Source organism: Nyctereutes procyonoides, unplaced genomic scaffold (assembly GCF_905146905.1).
Source record: "Nyctereutes procyonoides isolate TBG_1078 unplaced genomic scaffold, NYPRO_anot_genome, whole genome shotgun sequence".
In the NCBI taxonomy this organism is placed as follows: domain Eukaryota; kingdom Metazoa; phylum Chordata; class Mammalia; order Carnivora; family Canidae; genus Nyctereutes; species Nyctereutes procyonoides.
The window spans coordinates 8,597,863-8,615,858 of NW_026575044.1; the positions used below are offsets into that span (position 1 = coordinate 8,597,863).

Sequence of the window (17,996 nt, forward strand, 5' to 3'; positions counted from 1 at the left end):
CATTCCCTTCTGCTCAACTAACCTCTGAGGAGAATCACCTTCTTTCTCATTTAGGTTCTCCTGCTACTAGTTGGCATTCCACTGGTCATGGACTCATGCTTCAAGTCTTAAGTTTCTCATCAAGAACTCCTCAGTTTTAATCTTTACATTCCCAAGCATCAGTCAATGCATGTTTGTTAAATTGTATTATTAAATGTTCACTGGGGTGCCTGGGTGGCTCAGTTGAGCTTCTGCCTTCAGCTCAGAGCGTGATCCCAGGGTTCTGGGATCAAATCCCACACACATCAGGCTCCCTGCAGGGAGCCTGCTTCTCCCTCTGCCTCTCATGGACAAATAAAACCTTTAAGTAAATAAATGTTCACTAGCAGGTAGAGTCCAGGTTTCCCTCAACCAAATACTTTCCAAATTATAGACTGAAGAGTAACCTACCTTCCACGCCCACTTGGGAGCCTCCAGCTGTACTGCTGCTTTCATTGTTCCATTAATTCCAAAACGTCACACTAGGTGATATAGCAGTAGATACCAGCTAAATAGCTGATTAAAATAGAATTGCAGTCATTAGTAGTTTTAAAAACTTTCTGCGGCTTTATCTATAGTATTTTGTTGAATCTTTCTAAAGCTCTATGCATTTCCCCCTTCCCTCACCCCTCCCCTTTTTTTCCTCCACTACTTGGCTTTTCCATCACAATAAAAGGACCTCAGGGAATTTAAAATTAACTAGAAGCTTTTCTCTGGACTTGTGATTTATAATGACTGAGTTTGGCAACACAAAATTTTTAACTATACCTAATACCATCATTTGATTTGCAAGCATCTTTTTAGTCTACGTACCTCTACTCCATCGCTGGTTTCCCTTTGCTTCGATTATATAATGCGAGGAGGTCTATATAATAAATTCAGGATTCCTGTTTATGCACTTTTCAGCAAAGAGCTAGGGATCAAATAGGGTTTGAATCCTTCTATTCCTAGATAAAAATCTGTAGTGGATGGGGGTCAAGACACCCCTTTAAAAGTCATGTTAATATATATTCTAGGGTACACAGAAAATCTTACGTAGAAAATAAGCGGTTGCTAGAGTTCTGATTTTTAAAAGGTCCTCTAGAATACTTTTTCGAAGCATCTTAAAAATAGGGTAGCAGTCATCCAATCAGGACAATATACCAGTATCCTCTACCACCCAAATACTGGCATCCTACACAGCTTATTTGATGCAATAAGCTCCATCTTTTTCTCTTAAAATCAGGAAGCTTTAAGGACACTTATTACCAAGGTTTTAAAGTATTACATTTTGAAGCTTGTAATGTGAGCACTACAGATGGTGTCGCAAGGAACTTTCAACTACGTCTTACTCTTCGTTTTCTAGAATATATAGGGAATTCTCCAAGTATTTCTATACTAACAAAAATAACCAGTGACACATTGTAAGCAGGTACAAATTTTAAAAGGCTTCTATTGTTCCCTTTTTTAAAGTTTAGATCAAGTTAACAAATGAAATCTGTTCCAGTTTTCTAGGAATAACCTCCTTTGAGCTCCATATGCTATAAACCATCTTAGATTGCCTGCCCTTAGGAAATCGAGGTAAATAATCTGCAAACACTGGTTTCTTAATGGTTTCCATAGAAATGTTTCTCCCTTTAGACTAGGAGGACAAGTCAGATGTAATGAAACCTATGCTTTGCCATCTGAATTCAAAGCTTATTTTGGAAACATGTTCTTCTAGTTGATTTTTTCCCCCTCAAATGAACAGGTTAGGCTTTTTACCTTTTAGTCTGAAACTGAGCAGTCTGCTCTTTCAGAAGCCATTAAATTTTTTATTTGACACAGAGAACTGTATTTCATTGAACAAATCCTGACAGCTACATCTCAAATCAGTATCACAGCCAGGTCCTCTCATTTCACCAAAATACATTATTCTGGAGTATGTGGTGGGGGAGAAGAGATTCCCTCTAAGCTGACTTCAGGGCAAAGAGACATGCTCTGGGACTGGCACAATCAGAGGTCACACTGAGCCTTTGTATTCCTTCTGTCTTTACAATTTAAATTCACTTCCCAGTTGATTTTTCTATTTTGATATGGAGTCCTCATTCTCCAAAAGGTTCTCAACCCAGTTTCCAAATGTTTTACAAACTAATAAAAAGTATTTGTGCATTTAGCCTAGGATGCAGGTTTTGGCAAAAACAACATAGATATCTCCTACACTCCTCTTTCTGCATTAAAATATTTTAAGTAAACTCTGCAAGTGGGGGGCATTAAAATGAAGGTCTTAACAAAAAATTAAAACAGAAGGAATTTGAACCATTAGAACCTTGAAAGGATTCGGCTCCATTTGCATACACAATCTTAAACCTATGAGAGAGGACCACCAACTGCTTAACACACCAATTACTTCAACATTTCATGATACACAAAGGAAAAACTAGAAAACCTTTTCTTCCTGTTTAATACAATCTATACAATCTGGGTTACCAGTATTTCCTTTTCCCATCCTTTTAAATAAAATAAGGGATTCTAATTACGTTGATCCTGGAAGCCCAATATAACAAGTGTTAAATGTACAAGCAGCAATTAATTTGGAATACCTATTGGAATCACTGGAACACATTTAGTTGGGCCCTTTTACTCTTCCACACAGCACATTCACATGGACAGACTAAGGAAAAGGAGATGAAATTTAAATCAGCATTTTTTTTTTGCTTTATTACTTTAAAAATATATATAAAGTTGGAACCTTTTATTGTACTTGACCATGATGCTCCCACTCCCTTCACTACAAACAACTGAAATGTAAGGGTACCTTGTATTAACAGCTACCTTAAAAAATTATCCTCCAAGTTGCCATTCAAATAAACCCAACCATTCTTTGAAGTATTGATTCTACCTTCCCTTTTGTCTCTCTCAGTTCTTCAAAGATCTTACATCACAGGTTAGCTAACTATACTGGCCATCTCACTGTCCTTGGCTTTTTAAAATTTTTTCACTGATGCTAATTTGTGGATATACTTCTCAAACGCTTGGCAAGTACAAAACATTTTACTGCACAAAACTGATTTTATTTCCTTTAAGACTGTGGACTATTAAAAGAAATGGCAGGAAACAGCATGCCACAAACAACAGCTCCGCGTTTATTAGGTATGTTAGCTCTCTGGCCTATAATCCCTGCAAAATCTCCAGTAGTGCAGGTTGAGCTGTACATGCTCCGGGGTTAAGTGCTACGCCACAGGGATGCAATGCAATTGTTAACGGTGCAGCAGCAAATAAGGAAGTTAACTTTTCTGTAAGACATTTCTGTTTACCTAAACGGTTATTACCTCACCACCTTCGACTACAGAATATTGTTTTCTCATACCCACAGATCCAGCTTTGTTTAAAAAGCAAAACCCCTGTTTCCTTGTCAAGATGCAAGTATATGTTGAATCCTGGCATGAGAAGGGAGAAAACAACTGTAATTCCTAGGCAGTGATTAAGTAAATACAAACAGAAGCACACAGTTAAGGAAGGTCCTTGTCCCAATTAACTTACCTACCCAGTGATTACAGATGTGCTGACCTAGCAGTTATCTATTTGTTCCCTGACAAATACTGATCTGTAATCACAACTGCAATTCCCCAAGTATCTACGTCATGCCAGAAAACTGTTCTTATTCAGCTTTCCACACAGACAGCAGTTCCGGACATAACCTCACGAGATACACAGGTGTGACATTTTTAAAGTGATTCTAGGTTAACATTATGAATATAGTATTTCACAACCTACTAAGCCTTACAGACTAAATTAAGTTCTTTAGGCAACCTAATTAAATATATTCAGTCACTTCTATTTTTAGCCAACTGATGAGGATGGGACAGCATATCCTTATTTATCTAAGTGCCTAACTGTGAGCCACTTCCCCCTATCTGAAAGGGCTCTTATTTGGGGGGTGGGGGGAGGGGCTCCAGCTGCCTGCACCTTGAAATCAACAAAGTGTGACCACCAAATACAGTAGCATGTTTTTAGCAAAATATACTATTCAAGTAGGTTATTTCAACTATTTGACTTCACATATAAACTTAGGAATGGTCAGATCCTAGTTTTTATTTTTTACTCCCACACTCAAGAGATACATACTATTTCAATCTGAACACTTTTAGATCACTTCCACAATAATCCTCAAGGGTTTATTTTCAACATCAAGGTTAGTAAAGATCAGTAAGCCAAAGGTCACTCACTTCAACACGAGTTAGCTAGACAAAGGATTTTTAGGTATTGGTCTAACATGTACCTATAGCACTGGCAAACAGACTAAAAAAAAAAAAAAAAAAAAAAAAAAACGGGCATTAAACTAAATGAAAACCACTAAACCGGCAAGACCTACCACCTGCACGTCTTAGTGGAGAAGCTGAAGGGTAACAGGGCCAAGAAGATTCAAATCGAAAAAATATCCAAACAAAAGGGACATATCAGAAGGACACTGTAGTTTTAAATAAATGTTTAGGCCATTAAGGATTTGGAGACTGGCTACATGACTAATTCAAACTGCTTCAGAGAGCTAATATGCAGGGTGATTCTTATTCGAAGTACTCATTTAATATACTTTAACGTTCATGCGAACCTACTGCAACCTACTGCCAAAGCCATAACCCTACATATCCTCGCTCTATTACTAAAACGTTAAGACTGAATATCAGAGCCCCCAGAAAACATGAACAACAAAGTTTAGGTTCAAACCATTTAAGTTTTAGGAGAATGACTTTAGAGAAAGTATTGTTGTATTCATCTTTCCACAGTATTTCACTAAGTATTCCGGGTAATGGGAGGGGAGACTTAGTCTCTGCTACAAGTTCCACCCATTTTTTAAGACACTTTTTACTTGTGTGTACAGAGAAAATTAGGGAAATGATGTTTTTTAGGATGTACATTTACATCTGGTATCAGAAACAAAGACTTGGGCTCTAAAGGAGGTTTATTATGCTTTCTTTAGCAGCTCATTCTGGCTTCAGCTTTTTAAAAGTTAATAGACTCCACTAGACCTATCAAGTCTTTGTGACTGAAATCTATACCACTGCTTAAAGCGCTACAAAAATACTTTATAATTTGTGCAACGGGCCTTACAAAAATGTTCTGAGGATAGAAAGCCAATTTATATAAGCTTATAGAAAAACAAGTCCTTCAACTCACACCAATGGATGCAAACACTAAACACGAACGTAACCTGTCCGTGAAAGTCAACTCTCCAGAAGGTGAAAAATATACTAAAAAATACTTAAAATATACTTTTTCTGGAAATATTTTAAGTACTTTTCAAAGAAGATAGTCTTTTAAAAGCTTCAACACCTTGTCAGTGCTCAGGACGTTTCACTGTCCTGTTGGGAAAGATCGGTCGAAGCAGATGTGGGCTGCTTGTTTTGTAGATTTAATATGGCTTCCTTTTGTTGTTTCAGCATCAGGACTGAATGGACTCCTACTTCATCCAAAGATTTCATCTTCCTCTGAAAAACCTGGGTATCAGGGACAGAGGTCAGTCCTGGCCTCCTGGGTCCCAGCCAGAGCCCTCTGTCAAAGGCCAGATAGGAGTGACAAGACTACCTAACTACCAACAAAAGGAACATTCTATAGGATGGTATGAGTTACTTCACTTCTATCTTGCAATGTGTGCCTTCTTTCCTGATTAACCTATTCATGTTTTCACATGATCCTAGCTGACCAATCTGATCCGATACCGGACTCAGGACGGATTGGTCCAACTGCCTGCAAACTTTCTAAGGAAGGCACCAACCTAGACCAACGGTAATCTAATGGATATAGTTGGAAGCCTTTGTTCAGAGCTGTCTTTTGTTGTTTCGGTGTTCTGCTTGCCAGAGGTGGGCAAGAGGGGCAAAGACTAAACAAAGTTTCTCATTTACAGATCTGCTGCTACCAAATGGTAGTTCTCATTTTTCTCCCTTTTGCTTACCGTCTGGTACACTTCCCTCTCCTGAATTTCCCAAACACTAAGATTGTTTCTTTTCATACATAGTAATTCTAATCTTGACGCTGGTTCTGGAAACTTTTAACATTTTCCTAGACAGTATTTTTATCTATTCCACTTTATTCTTCCCCCAAGATTTTCTGGGCTACACAAGGCATGACAGTCTACCAAAATGCTACTTGGCCATTACTCTCCCATTGCAATTATTAAACATGAATTCTATAAGCTGTTTTAAACTAGAATATATACTCAAGATTCTTCAAAGGTACCCTAAAACACTGATGAGCAACAAAGTTTGAACTTTTTTCCCCTGAGTAAGACTGTGCAATCCTAGTGATTTTAATATATACTGAAAAAAATAGTTCATGCCAGCAGCTGCTAGCAGTAAACTGCTTAAAAAAACAAAACAAAAACCGCCCTCAACACTACCTGGTACCACTAAGTGTTCTTACAGTAATTACAGGAGTAGCCTTTATTCCAAACATTTATCAACTAAACCTAGACCACCATCTAATAAAACTCAACTCCAGCTCAGATTGTAGCAAAATTCCTAGGAGTATGAAGAAGTTAAAGATCTGATTTAAAAGAGCTTAAACAAAAACCTAAGCAAACAAATATAGACAGACCTAAACTTACCAGAAGCAACCTGAAACAACAAAACACTAGACTGAAGTCAAGTTTTAGTTCTACAGTTTGACTCCTGATTCCTCACTTCACATCAGTGAGGGTCCTTTAGAAGATTAAGTGTTCTGTGCAAACCCAATAGAATTACAAGTAGGGGATCTAATGTCATCACATAGCTACGGTTAAGTTAGCAGTGTTGTGTAGTAGTGAAATCAAGGACTGGCTTGCATGATGGCTTCTAAAAGCATCGGTTCCCAGCGTTTCATGTATTAGATAGGTGCATATAAGATATTCAGTTGAGGACAGCCATTAGCATTTTGTAAAAGATGGTAAACTGAGTGTAAACTTCTCCCAGCCAGTACACCATTTCCCCTCATTAAAATGTTAAGTCATCTGGGGGGGAGGGGAAGAATTCAACTTTACTTCATAATTGAATTGTCAGTATACATTTAAGTTTTTAAAACCTAAATGTTCCAGGTACAGAGTAAAGAATAAGCTGTCCAGAAAGCACACACTTAAGTTTTCTCCTCTTAGGAGTTTTATAAAGGGATTTTGAACCTTGATGGCGAGAATCCCAAAACGAGAGTAAAATGAATTCTTTTTATTGCAAACAAACGTCTAAATTAATTTCTCCACCCACTTTCTTTAGAAAGAAAAAGAAATCAGCAGGCTAAGGAGATACCCATTCAAGAACTGACATGATTAAAAATTAAGATATAAATGGGTGACTCACAATTTCATTAGCTTACAAAGATGGTGGAGTTAACTACTACAAGCACACTAGTTATACAGTATTTTGTGGGAGAAGGGCATACAGACATAGCTAACTTCATATAGATCCCATTAGACAACTGGATTTACAACAAGTTTTTTTAATAAGAAATGGGCAAAGCCAGCTTTCTTTTCAGAATCAAAATGCAGAACAAATGGAAAAAGTATGGTATTGAACCTTCACAAGTTTGAGCCTCCACAAATAATGCAACCAAGGTTTACATTTTTAACAGCCCTTCTACATACACTCCATCTTCTCGATCTCGGTTCCAAGTTTTATCTTCATTCCCAATTATGCCAATTCCATTGTTATTTTAAAAAAAAAGAAAAAGCCTTCCCAGTTATTGTCAGAAACTACTGTTGAAGCTTTCCCCCTCCACTACTCAGCAAACTACAGAGAGGATGGAGTGTACTATGAGCAGTACAGAGTCTTATGCAATTCATGAGGACTGCTTAGTCCTTACATGAATCTGGTTGCTAACATTTCTATTATATTGTGACAATGACTCCCGACTGTTATCTCTGTGAGAAATGGGGGGAGTAAATTCTTAATAAAAGACACCAGGTACAAAGCAACATTTTACTTTTGTTGTGATAAAAAAAAAAAGTCACATTTTACAGATAAAATGTAGAACCCTGAAATACTGACACATTCTCTTATCGTGCACAATGCTGAGGTTCTCTTACGATTCACTTTAAAACTGCAATTAAAAATGTACAAAAAAGAAAAGAAAAAAAATCAACCCACAAAGCTTCTAAAAAAGGAACCCGCAGGCACTTCCTCTTGTGGAATGTTTAAAAAGTTAGCCTACTAAAGAAAACAGTCGACTTCTTGTGAAGGTTTTGGAGAAATATGTATCAGTTCGTTTTATTTGGGTATTCAATAATATCCTTGGTGATAATGCTGACTCCATGGCTTCTGACCCCAGAATTGCTGTAAGAGAAAATTTTTTTTTTAAAGAAAAAACATCAATAAGCCACTCAAACTGCTTTTAGGAAATGACAATCTAATTCAGAGTAATTGCTGGAAACAAATTTATACCTGTCATACCTCTGATTTCTACCAAACCAGATTTAGTTAGTATTAATATCCCATTATTAATCAATAAAGACATTACAAAAGGAAACACATCATGACTTGGTTAGTTTATACAATTAAAGCTAGCAATAAAAAGAAACGTATGTATTAAAGAATATTTTATCATAACGTTAAATTACAGCAAACCACCTAATATTCACACCTTGCCCTGTAACATTTACAAACACTCCAAACCCTGGACAAGTTTTTCAAGACTGATTCTTACGAACTTAAAGTACAATGAATGGCCAGAGCACAGAAGAAATTACTTACACCCTGCTGCCACTGGTTGTAGCCCTGAGATTGATTTTTGTAGCCACGATTGTTTCCTCGTCCTCTGAAGTTCTGGGGGAGTGGGGATGGGGGTGGAAAGAGAAAATAAACTTAAGGACTCCGGACACAGCTCATTAGAAGGTCTGTACATGCGGGAGGCAAGCAACACAAATTACTAAGCTCTGGGCACCCTCTGCTGGTTTGTTCTCAGGTGGGTCATTTATAAGGTATCACCTGCCTCATCGCTAGTCTGTGCACCTGAAAATCAAAATGAAGTGGGCCTCATCTTACCCTCACTAGTCTTTCTTAGGTCACCGCATACAGACATACAGTGTTGCTTACAAATCTTACTAAGGCTAACACAAACCTACAATTTTCCAGGCTAAATCACACAAATCATCAGTGCCTAAAGGAATCTCAATCATTACCTGGTTGTAGTTCCCTCTGTTAGGCATTCCACCTCTGTTGTAGTTCCCTCTGTTTGAATAACCTCCTCGGCTGGGAAACACAGGGCCCCGAGGGTACGGATAGCCAATCCCGCCACTGCCACCGCCACCACCACCTCTCTGAGGCATGTTGCCCCTCCTATTATATCCGCCACGATTCCCAGGAGCTGCAAATAAGAGATGTTTAGCTTAACAGTGTGCTGCATCTCTGGACCAGTCCTTTATTAAAAGAAAAATCACTTTGAAAACAAGAACAATGCTTCATTTAATCATTCAGAGACCCTACCTGCGTTCATCAAATCACAAGATTTTAAACCAGTTCCTCGGGCAGCAGGTATAGTGCAAGGGTCAAGACATGGGAGGTCAAACCCTGCTAACAGCGCCAGGCTCCCAGCCCTGAGAGCACCACCCAGGGATGCAGCCCCACTGCAGGACCCCATGCCCAAGCACACTTGCCTCCTCCTCGGAAGGTGCCGCCGCGCATGTTGAAGCCACCACGGCCTCTGTGGCCGCCACCCCTGTTGAACTGGTTCTTGCCACTCTTGTTTTTATTGCTCTTCTTTGAACCAGTGTTCTGTTTCTTTTCTGGTGGGAGAGCCTTTTTGCTTTCCTCCTTGTATTGCTCCAAAAGTTTCTGGGCTTCCTCCTTTTGCAGTTCAACATAGGTTATTTCATCAAAGCACTCGGCTACCTCTGGCAGCGTGAAGTTTCCTACAAGGAGTAAGACCAGATTAGCTAAAACCTCACAACTCCCACAACTTTGAAGCCTAAACTGAGTGGCTTTGATTCTTTGAAACCCACACTGTGCTGCCTGCTCAGCTTTACAAACATGTTTTCCTAAAAACAGAAATAAACCAAAAATGTTCATTTCCATTGAAGATAATCTGAACCGACAGTAGTTAACGGACACAAAAAAGATTTAACACAGTAACAAAACTAAATTTCATGCCTTTCATTTTGAGGACCGCGTGTTCTGGTAGGTCTTTGCCCTCTACTTCTGCCTTCTTCTGCGTTCTTTGCTTGTAGTCTTCATCTTTCGGGCAAACTACAACAGCTTTTCGTTGGAAGCCTGCAAACAGGCACATTTTTCTCCTCTGGGCAGCAGCAGACACATTTGTCTTGAAAACAAAGTTTGATAACCCAAATATTAGCTCCACATGAAACCCCACAATCCATTATTTTTTTCCAACCTCAAAGATACAGTTTACCTGATCCAGAATGAAATTTCGTTTCTTGCGGGCAGCAATCTCAATAAACTTCCCAAGACACTGGGGAGCTCTCTGCAACAGTGTGTTCAATTTTCCAGTATCAGCCATCTGCTTCTTAAACCCCGCCACCTGTTTTAAAGTTAAAAAAGTTCCTTTGAACTTGTGGATGAAGCTTAGGTTTTTTTAGTATCCGCTTAGATCTATGCAGAAATCAGACATTTTCAAATTTAAATAGTCCCTTTCCTCATCATTATGATGAGTCACTTAACCATGTCACTTTACCATGTCACAAAATCCTCTGCTATTCAGTTCTTTCTTAGCTACTAATTGCTTAGTAGTTCAAAAAATTTTACAGAGAAAAAAAAAAAAAAAAAGCCTGGCCAGTGGAAGGCACTTCACCTTACACATAAATGCAGTTTACCTTACATCCTCCTGCTTTAACCGAGATAACTTGGCCAAACTCTTTATCTCTCAAACAGGAACACAAAATGCATAAAGGCAACAGGCAAAAAAGTTGGAGTATCTTCTGGTCTTTTCAAAGTGCTGAGAACACACTATAAATACTTTACTTACCATCATCTTATCCATTATGGTGTTAGTTCCAAGAATGTTGTATTTACCAGGATTTTCTGCTGCATGTTTAGTAACCCAGGTGGTTTTCCCAGCTCCAGGCAAGCCAATCATCATAACCACCTAGAGTAAGAAAAAACAGTATTTCACTTATCACCAGAGCCATCTAAGAATTCCCTATGTGTTTTTTAAAAACAAAAGAGCCTGGTTTAGATTTTCATTGCCCTAAAAGCAAAGGGAAGTTTTAGAAACTCAATACTATATAAAGAACACAGCTACTAAGAGAAAAATCACTGGCTGGTAACAATCATGGCAGAATCAAACAGATTAATCATCCAGAACTTCCAAGTGTAATTTTTGCCAAACAAAAGTATTCTTCAAATGCTTAAGGAAAAAACATTTTACTTACCTCACAATCTTTCTTCTCTTCAGGCCCCTTTGGTCCTCTAACTCGATCCTCTAAGGGGACATTCTGGATAAAAGTATAATCCTCTGGTATTGGAAAATATGGCTTCTCCTTCTGACCAAAATTAAATTCAACTGCACAGTTGTGGCAGAGAACATGCGGGAAAAGTGGCCTTCCAGCAAGAATTTCCTTACTGATTTTGAAGGCAACACCAAGATCCTGTCCATTCTTTGCATAGGAGAGTTCTACTTCATCACTTTCAAAGTTCTGTTAAATAGTAAAAAAAAGTAAGTTTTAATCTGCCTCCTTTAAGCTTCGTTAAAAAAAAAACTCAAAATTGAAAGGAATGAAGCTCATCCAATAAAAAATGTATTTATAAGTTAAATGTTAGCTTTGTAACACTTATGAAGACTAAAACATTTGTATCTAGAAGCAGAAACAATGCTGCCTTCATAAAGAGACTAGATTTTCAGGCCAACTTCATGTTATAGTTTTCAGGGGGAACAGGTTAGTATTGAAGGCAGAGGTTGATATAACTTAAAAAAAATTCTAATTAATAATTCTCACTTTTAAAATAGAAATTTGGGTGACTTATGACTTACAGCAAAACATGTAATCACATCATTTTCATCAAATTTCTCTCCATAATCTTCAGTCTCACAATTGCATGTTTTTATTCCTTTAAGAGAATACCCATAAGAAAATTCTTCTTCACCTAAGAAAATAAATTAACTTTCATGAAATCGATTGTTCAAAACAGTCCAATGACCCACATATTTTAATATTCAAAGTACAATCAAGAGAAAGGAGTACATAACCTAACATTCTTCCACTTACACTTTACCTAGATGTAGAAAATTGAGAGCTAGGTGGGTTATATAACTATCTGAAAAATTGCACATCATGGGATAGTGGCTTTTAACCACTGGTCATAAAATAAGTAACCAAAAAGGGGAGAGGAAAAAAAAACCCTCAAGTCAGTTGATACATGCTAGTATCATTCACAACTAAAATAACAAAATGGATTTAAAAAGGCAGGTTTAGAAAGCCTTCTAGTCTAACTACTGAAATCAGACCCTAAACACACATGAGCACATACTACTCAAATGGAAACTTTACCAAGCAACATTCCACTTGTCGTTAGTGACCAGCCAATCCGAACTTCATGTATGTCAATATCTTTTGTATATAAATGCCTTACTGGGATCTTCTCTGTAACCTGAAAAATCAAATCATAAATGAATACGAAGAAGATAAACCCCTGACCCCTTGTTTACTTCATCTGGGATGTGGGCTAATTCTTCTCTGTCTACTAACAGGGAGAGACCCATTCTACCTCACCATCTCTCCCCTACATTTACAAGAACTTTAAAAATTGACAGAAGAGCTTGGAACTTGAGCCGAAAACATTCAAGTCCTTGATCGACTCACATTTAAAAGAACTGTTAAAGTCCAAAGATTACAGATTCTTGACTCAAAAACCAATTAAAGTATACATTCAACATGTTTTACTATGGAACAAAACCCAAAGCTTAAATCAAATTATGTTAAACCCTTCATGGGCTTTTCAAGTGCTTGATAAAAAAAGAGTAACCTAAATAAAGACAGGCTGACCGTACAAATAGAAATTTCTAATGTAACAGATCTAGTTAACTGTCATAAAAGAAAGGTTTTTCCCAGTCTCTTTCAATCCACAGAAACTTCAAAGATAAAAAGTTCCAATGACACTATGAAGTGTCAGGCAAATGGTAACTCAGAGGTTCTTTAAAAAAAAAAAATCATGAAACTGCTTTTACCTTCATCTCAAAACAGACTTTGCCTTTTGACACACCATAAGATGCCCTTCCTCCAGCCCAAAGAAAAGCAAAACTCTCCATAGTGAGGGAAGAAGCACTGAGGCGGTCTCTTGATATTTTAAAATGTAGATCACAATTATCTGTAATTATATCAAATACCATATTATTTCTTTTGACATCCAGTGCAAATATATCTGCTACATCAACAAAACCTGGTTATTATATTCTTGCGTATTTCCTAAAGCTGCATTGGGACACATTGCTTCTACAGATCATGCTGCTGATCTTCACTTTAGGCCCCACACCCACCAAGTCACTCTCACCAAATTATGAACTAAAGTGTAAACTGCCTACAAAACCAAAACACCAAATTTAACGTGTATTCTAAGTATATAAAATAATCAAGACAATGTGACATGGGATACATACCTGCTCTGCTCTTTACCTTGATTTAGAGGCAAGCAGTAGAGGATAGCAGGAAATCAAAGTGAAGCATGCCAGAACCAGGTAGAATTTACCAGTGCCACAATAAAACTGAAGGGAGGCCATGACCACACACTTTAAATACAGGAGTGTGAGCTGTTTGTTGATCCTGTGCTTTGTGATTTTAAAACACTGGGGGCTCTAGACCCTAAGTTCTCACACTGTGAAGAAGGCAGCCTCAACCTAGCCAAATGCAAACCTGCTGGTCGGATACTGTTATTACGGCATTTTAGCTCCCTTTTCCCCAGGCCAGAGGGTCAGTCAATAACAACGGGGGATTATCCCTTCCAGGATTACCCAAATCCCAAAGAAAGGTCCTTAACCTAACTATCTTTGGGTCAGTGGCTCATTAGCATGCACCTTCTTGGAGTTTGCATTGCAAGTTAAAAACCTGTTTTCTTATGCTTTTACTGATGACAGGAAATTAGATCTACAGCTTGGGATTCTCCTTAAATGAGCTTAGCTCTCAAGAATACTGACAGAATTTTCAATTCGACCAACTGTGTTTGAACCCAATATAGATAGCAACAAATTAAGTTGATGTTCCTAGGTATTCAGCTATAACCCCATCTACTTGGGCGGTAGCATCACTTCTGGAAGCACTGCTTCACTATCTTGCCAATTCTAACTTAGTCATATTTAAAAGCAATGGAACTATTTAAAATAAAACTCTCACATCAACGATTTTTCCACGTGCAGTTTTTTTTTTCTTTTAAAAGATTCCCTTAGCTCAACTACCTGTTAAGGGTATTTAATAAGAACTCAAGAGTTAACATTTACATTCTTACAAATCTTGCTAAAAATAATTTGTATTGGAAAACACGGAAATCTAAACTTTAACTCCCTAGATCTATGGGGCAGGTTCACACCTGACCACCTACTTAGCAAGCCATAATTTCTAAGCTCTATTTATCAAAGTGAAAGAGCTGTGCATTCTGATCAAATACTGAACAAAGTATTTTTAGGCAAAATTACATATCTGACAGCCAAGGCCCATTTAGAGGTTTGCAATACTTCCTCATACTCAATTGCAACCCAATTGGGTAAAGTAGCAGTATTTACAGCGCTGCCATTGATACCATTCGCTGCTGAAGAAAGCTAGTAGCCCAGTGATAGCCCACTGCTGCTGCCCCAGGTCTTTGGAAGAAATCAACTTATGTTAAAGCAGCAGCTACTGAACTGGAATTGAGAACAAAAGAGCAGTTATTGAAAAAGTAATATTACAATCTTTTAGAATAGGGAATATACTTGTGTGCTAATGGGAAAGATCATTAATACGTACTTAACTAGCCCAAATAGCTCACTTAATAAAATGCTACCAAAAAAATTAAATTACTTTATCGTAGGAGCCTAAAAGGACAAGTTACAGGTTGTCTTACAAGTTTCCATTAGCTAACTAAACCAAAAATTGCCATTAATTTTACATTCCTATAAATGAGAACTTTCTAATCATATAAAAAATAACACCAAATTGCTGGAGCCTATAAAATTATCAATACGACACATTGATGCTGTACTAGACATTTAGCTACCAGAATCTGAATAAAACCCTTCATCTCCCTCCTTTAAAAAAGGTAAACGGTTTACGCTAAGTATTCTGCATTTAAGTTCAGCACACTGCGTTTAAGTTCTCTAACATTTTGGCACCAAAATCGCCACATTTAGTAACTGGGGGAGGAAAGGGAAGAAACAGCTTCACTTACAAGTATCAAGACAAACCACTGTGTCATCGAAGTGCTCATCTTCTTCTTCAACAGGTGGCTGAGGAGATTTGGCTCTGAAAGACAGAATTGTCTCCTGATTCAGCTTTTCCTACCCAAGAAAGAACGGGGACGGGTAAAACTAGATCGGCATCCTCTACCTGCTATACTTGTTCTCTTCAATGTACTCAAAATATCCACGGCCATGATCTTCTCGAGGTCTTTTCACCCCTCTCTTTTTATCTCCGCCCTTCTGCTCTGTTTTGCCGTCTCCTATAACACACAACACCCCTAACATAAGGGGCCAAGCCGCGACGCAACCGGGGAAAAAGAAAAAAAATCCCCCCTCCTGTTTGGGGAACGCAAATACTCCTAACTCCCCCGTTCTTTTCCGCAAGCGATTTCAACCGACGAATCCAACGCGAATTCAAAGAACAATCAGCTTGGAACCGGCCAGGAGCTAGTGACGCAATCTAAAGACATTCCTAATTTTGCCAGCCTCTTCGAAGATTCGAGAAAGCTCCCGGAGCCCAGCGCGGCCCAGGCCCCGAGCCCACGTGGATCCCGGAGAGAGTTCAGGAAGGGGGGAGGGGCCGCGCCGGCCCGCCGCCCGCGCGCCCGCCCCTCCCTTGCTCCCCTCCCCCACCCGGGCCCGCGTTCCCCGCGGCCGCATTGTACTGATCTTCCGCCCCGCTCTCCCCGCCCGGCCCCTCCCGCCGGAAGTGACGTCACGCCGAGCCCCTGCGCTCCTTGCACAATACCGCGGCCCAGCGCCGCCAAAGCGCGCCCGCCCCGGGCCCTCGGGCCTCTCCTCTCCTCTCCCCTCCCCTCCCCCCCAGACATGTGCCCGCACCGCGCGCACGCAGCGCAGCGGCGCCACCGCGGGCCGACTGGGCTCCCGCCCGCCGCCCGCGGCTCCTCCCCCTCCAGCGGCAGCTGCAGCTACCACCCCCACCCCCCCGGCCCTCCAGCCACATAATGGAGGCGCCGCCGCCGTCGCACACACCGAGCCCGAGGCCGCCGAGGCCTCGCGGCCGGGCGGGATTCCCCGCGCCCCCTCCCCCCCTCCCCGCGCCTCCCCCGCGGCGGCCCCCGCCCCCTCCCCCCCGCGGGGCTCCGGCAGGCCTGGGGCACGGTCCCCACCCCGCGCGGGCCTCCCGCCGCGCGCAACGTACAACGCAGCACTCACCCGCCGCCGGAGCCCCGGGGCGACCGCCGCCTCCGCCGCCTTCCGCCTTCTTCTTACCTCCCGCCTGCTGCTGGCCCTGCCTCGCCCCGGGCGGCGCCACCGTCACCGCGAACAGCGAGGTGGGGCCGCTGCTCTTCCCCGCGGCCTCCTTGGCGGCCCCGCGCTGCTGTGGGGGCTGCTGTTGCGGCGTCGCCGGCGGTTGAGGCTGCTGCTCCCCGTGCCCGTTCTCGTCGCCCGCGCCTTCCTCCTCGTCGCCGAGCTCATCCTCCCCTTCCTGGAAGCCCTGATCGTCGCCGTTCTCGTCCTCCGAGGCGGCCTCCTCCTCCTCCATCGGGCCCGCGTCGGCCGCCCCCGCGGCCCCGTTCTCCTCTCCCAGCTCCATCTGGTCGCCATCCAGGGCGGCGATCCCTTCCTCCTCCTCTTCCTCCTCTTCCTCCTCCTCGTCGCCGCCGGCCGCGGCCTCCTGCTCGAGGCCTGCTCCCGAGCGCCCGGCGGAATCCCCGCCCAGGTCTAGGCTGCCGTTCCCGGGCTCCATGGCGGGGCGGCCCCCGGCCTCCTCGTCGTCCAGCGCGGCCTGGAGGCGCTCCATGAGCTCGGCCTTGAGGCCCTTGTCGGAAAGGCGCCGCTTCTTGAGCTCCTCTTTCAGCTCCGAGACCTTCAGCTTTTTTACATTAACAGGCGAGGAACTCATGGTGAGGGCCCCGATTCACCGCTAGGCGCTGGCTCAGACTCGGCTCCGCTCCCTCGGCCACTGGTGGCGGCTGCTGCGGCTGCTCCTCGGCCCGGGCGGCGGCTGCGGCTGCGGCTAGAGGTGGGTTCGTGCTGCAGAGCGGACCCGCCTGGTGTCGAACGGCGCCAATTCCTTTCACCGAGTTCGCGAGGGAGACGCGGAGACTCGCCTGGCGCGAGCGAGCACGCAACGTCCTCTCGCAGGGGCGGCGCCGCGCACGTAATATAGGCGCCCCGCCCCCTGCGCTGACGGGAGCTCCGCTGCGGGGGGGAGCGCGCCCGCGCCGCGGGGCCCGCCCCCGCCCGCCCGCCCGCCCGCCCGCCCGCCGGCCCGCCCGCCCGCCCGCCCTGCCCTCCCCGCCCCCACGCCGAACCCGCCGAGAGCGCGGCGCCGGCCGCGCAGTGCGCTTCCCGCGGGGCCGAGCTGATGCAGGAGGAGGGACCGCCTTTCGGTTACACGGATCCGCCGCAGCCGGGCGGCTTCCCGAGCTGTGTGCTGGCGGCCCTCGCCTCGCTCTTGGCCCCTGGGCCCGGGGCTGCTGCACCCAGAGCCCGGCGGCCCCGGCTCGGCGGCTTCCGCCCGAGCCCTCTGCCTTGCCTTCCATCTTGGGTGGGCCTGCCTCGCTCGCTCGCTCGCTCGCTCGCCAGCTCGCTGCTTAAAACGCCTTGAAATCTTATTTCCGTGTCGATGTGTGCGGCACGGACGGGCAGTCCCTGCCCGCGGGGGTGCCTTCCGTCTCGTATTTGGTGGGATGTTCCCAGGCCCGGCCCTGCGCCCT

The 17,996-nt window shown here is 42.6% G+C and overlaps 1 protein-coding gene across 2 annotated transcripts; it reads right to left on the reverse strand.

Annotated features, from left to right (window-relative positions):
- Positions 1-7,154: 7,154 nt before the first annotated feature.
- HNRNPU (heterogeneous nuclear ribonucleoprotein U) lies at positions 7,155-17,418 on the reverse strand. 2 transcript variants are annotated; one of them, XM_055324599.1, is made up of 14 exons: positions 16,546-17,418; positions 15,461-15,572; positions 15,303-15,376; positions 13,117-13,256; positions 12,440-12,539; positions 11,923-12,035; positions 11,324-11,587; positions 10,918-11,037; positions 10,345-10,473; positions 10,086-10,254; positions 9,593-9,847; positions 9,119-9,303; positions 8,691-8,762; positions 7,155-8,273 (listed from the first exon to the last, which is right to left on the reverse strand). In XM_055324599.1, the coding sequence occupies exons 1-14, from the start codon at positions 17,177-17,179 to the stop codon at positions 8,220-8,222; spliced, it is 2,421 nt and encodes an 806-aa protein (XP_055180574.1). In that variant the 5' UTR covers positions 17,180-17,418; the 3' UTR covers positions 7,155-8,219. The 2 variants fall into 2 exon arrangements, with proteins under 2 accessions (XP_055180574.1, XP_055180572.1); XM_055324597.1 differs by having other exon boundaries at positions 16,489-17,418.
- Between the last annotated feature and the right edge of the window lie 578 nt (positions 17,419-17,996).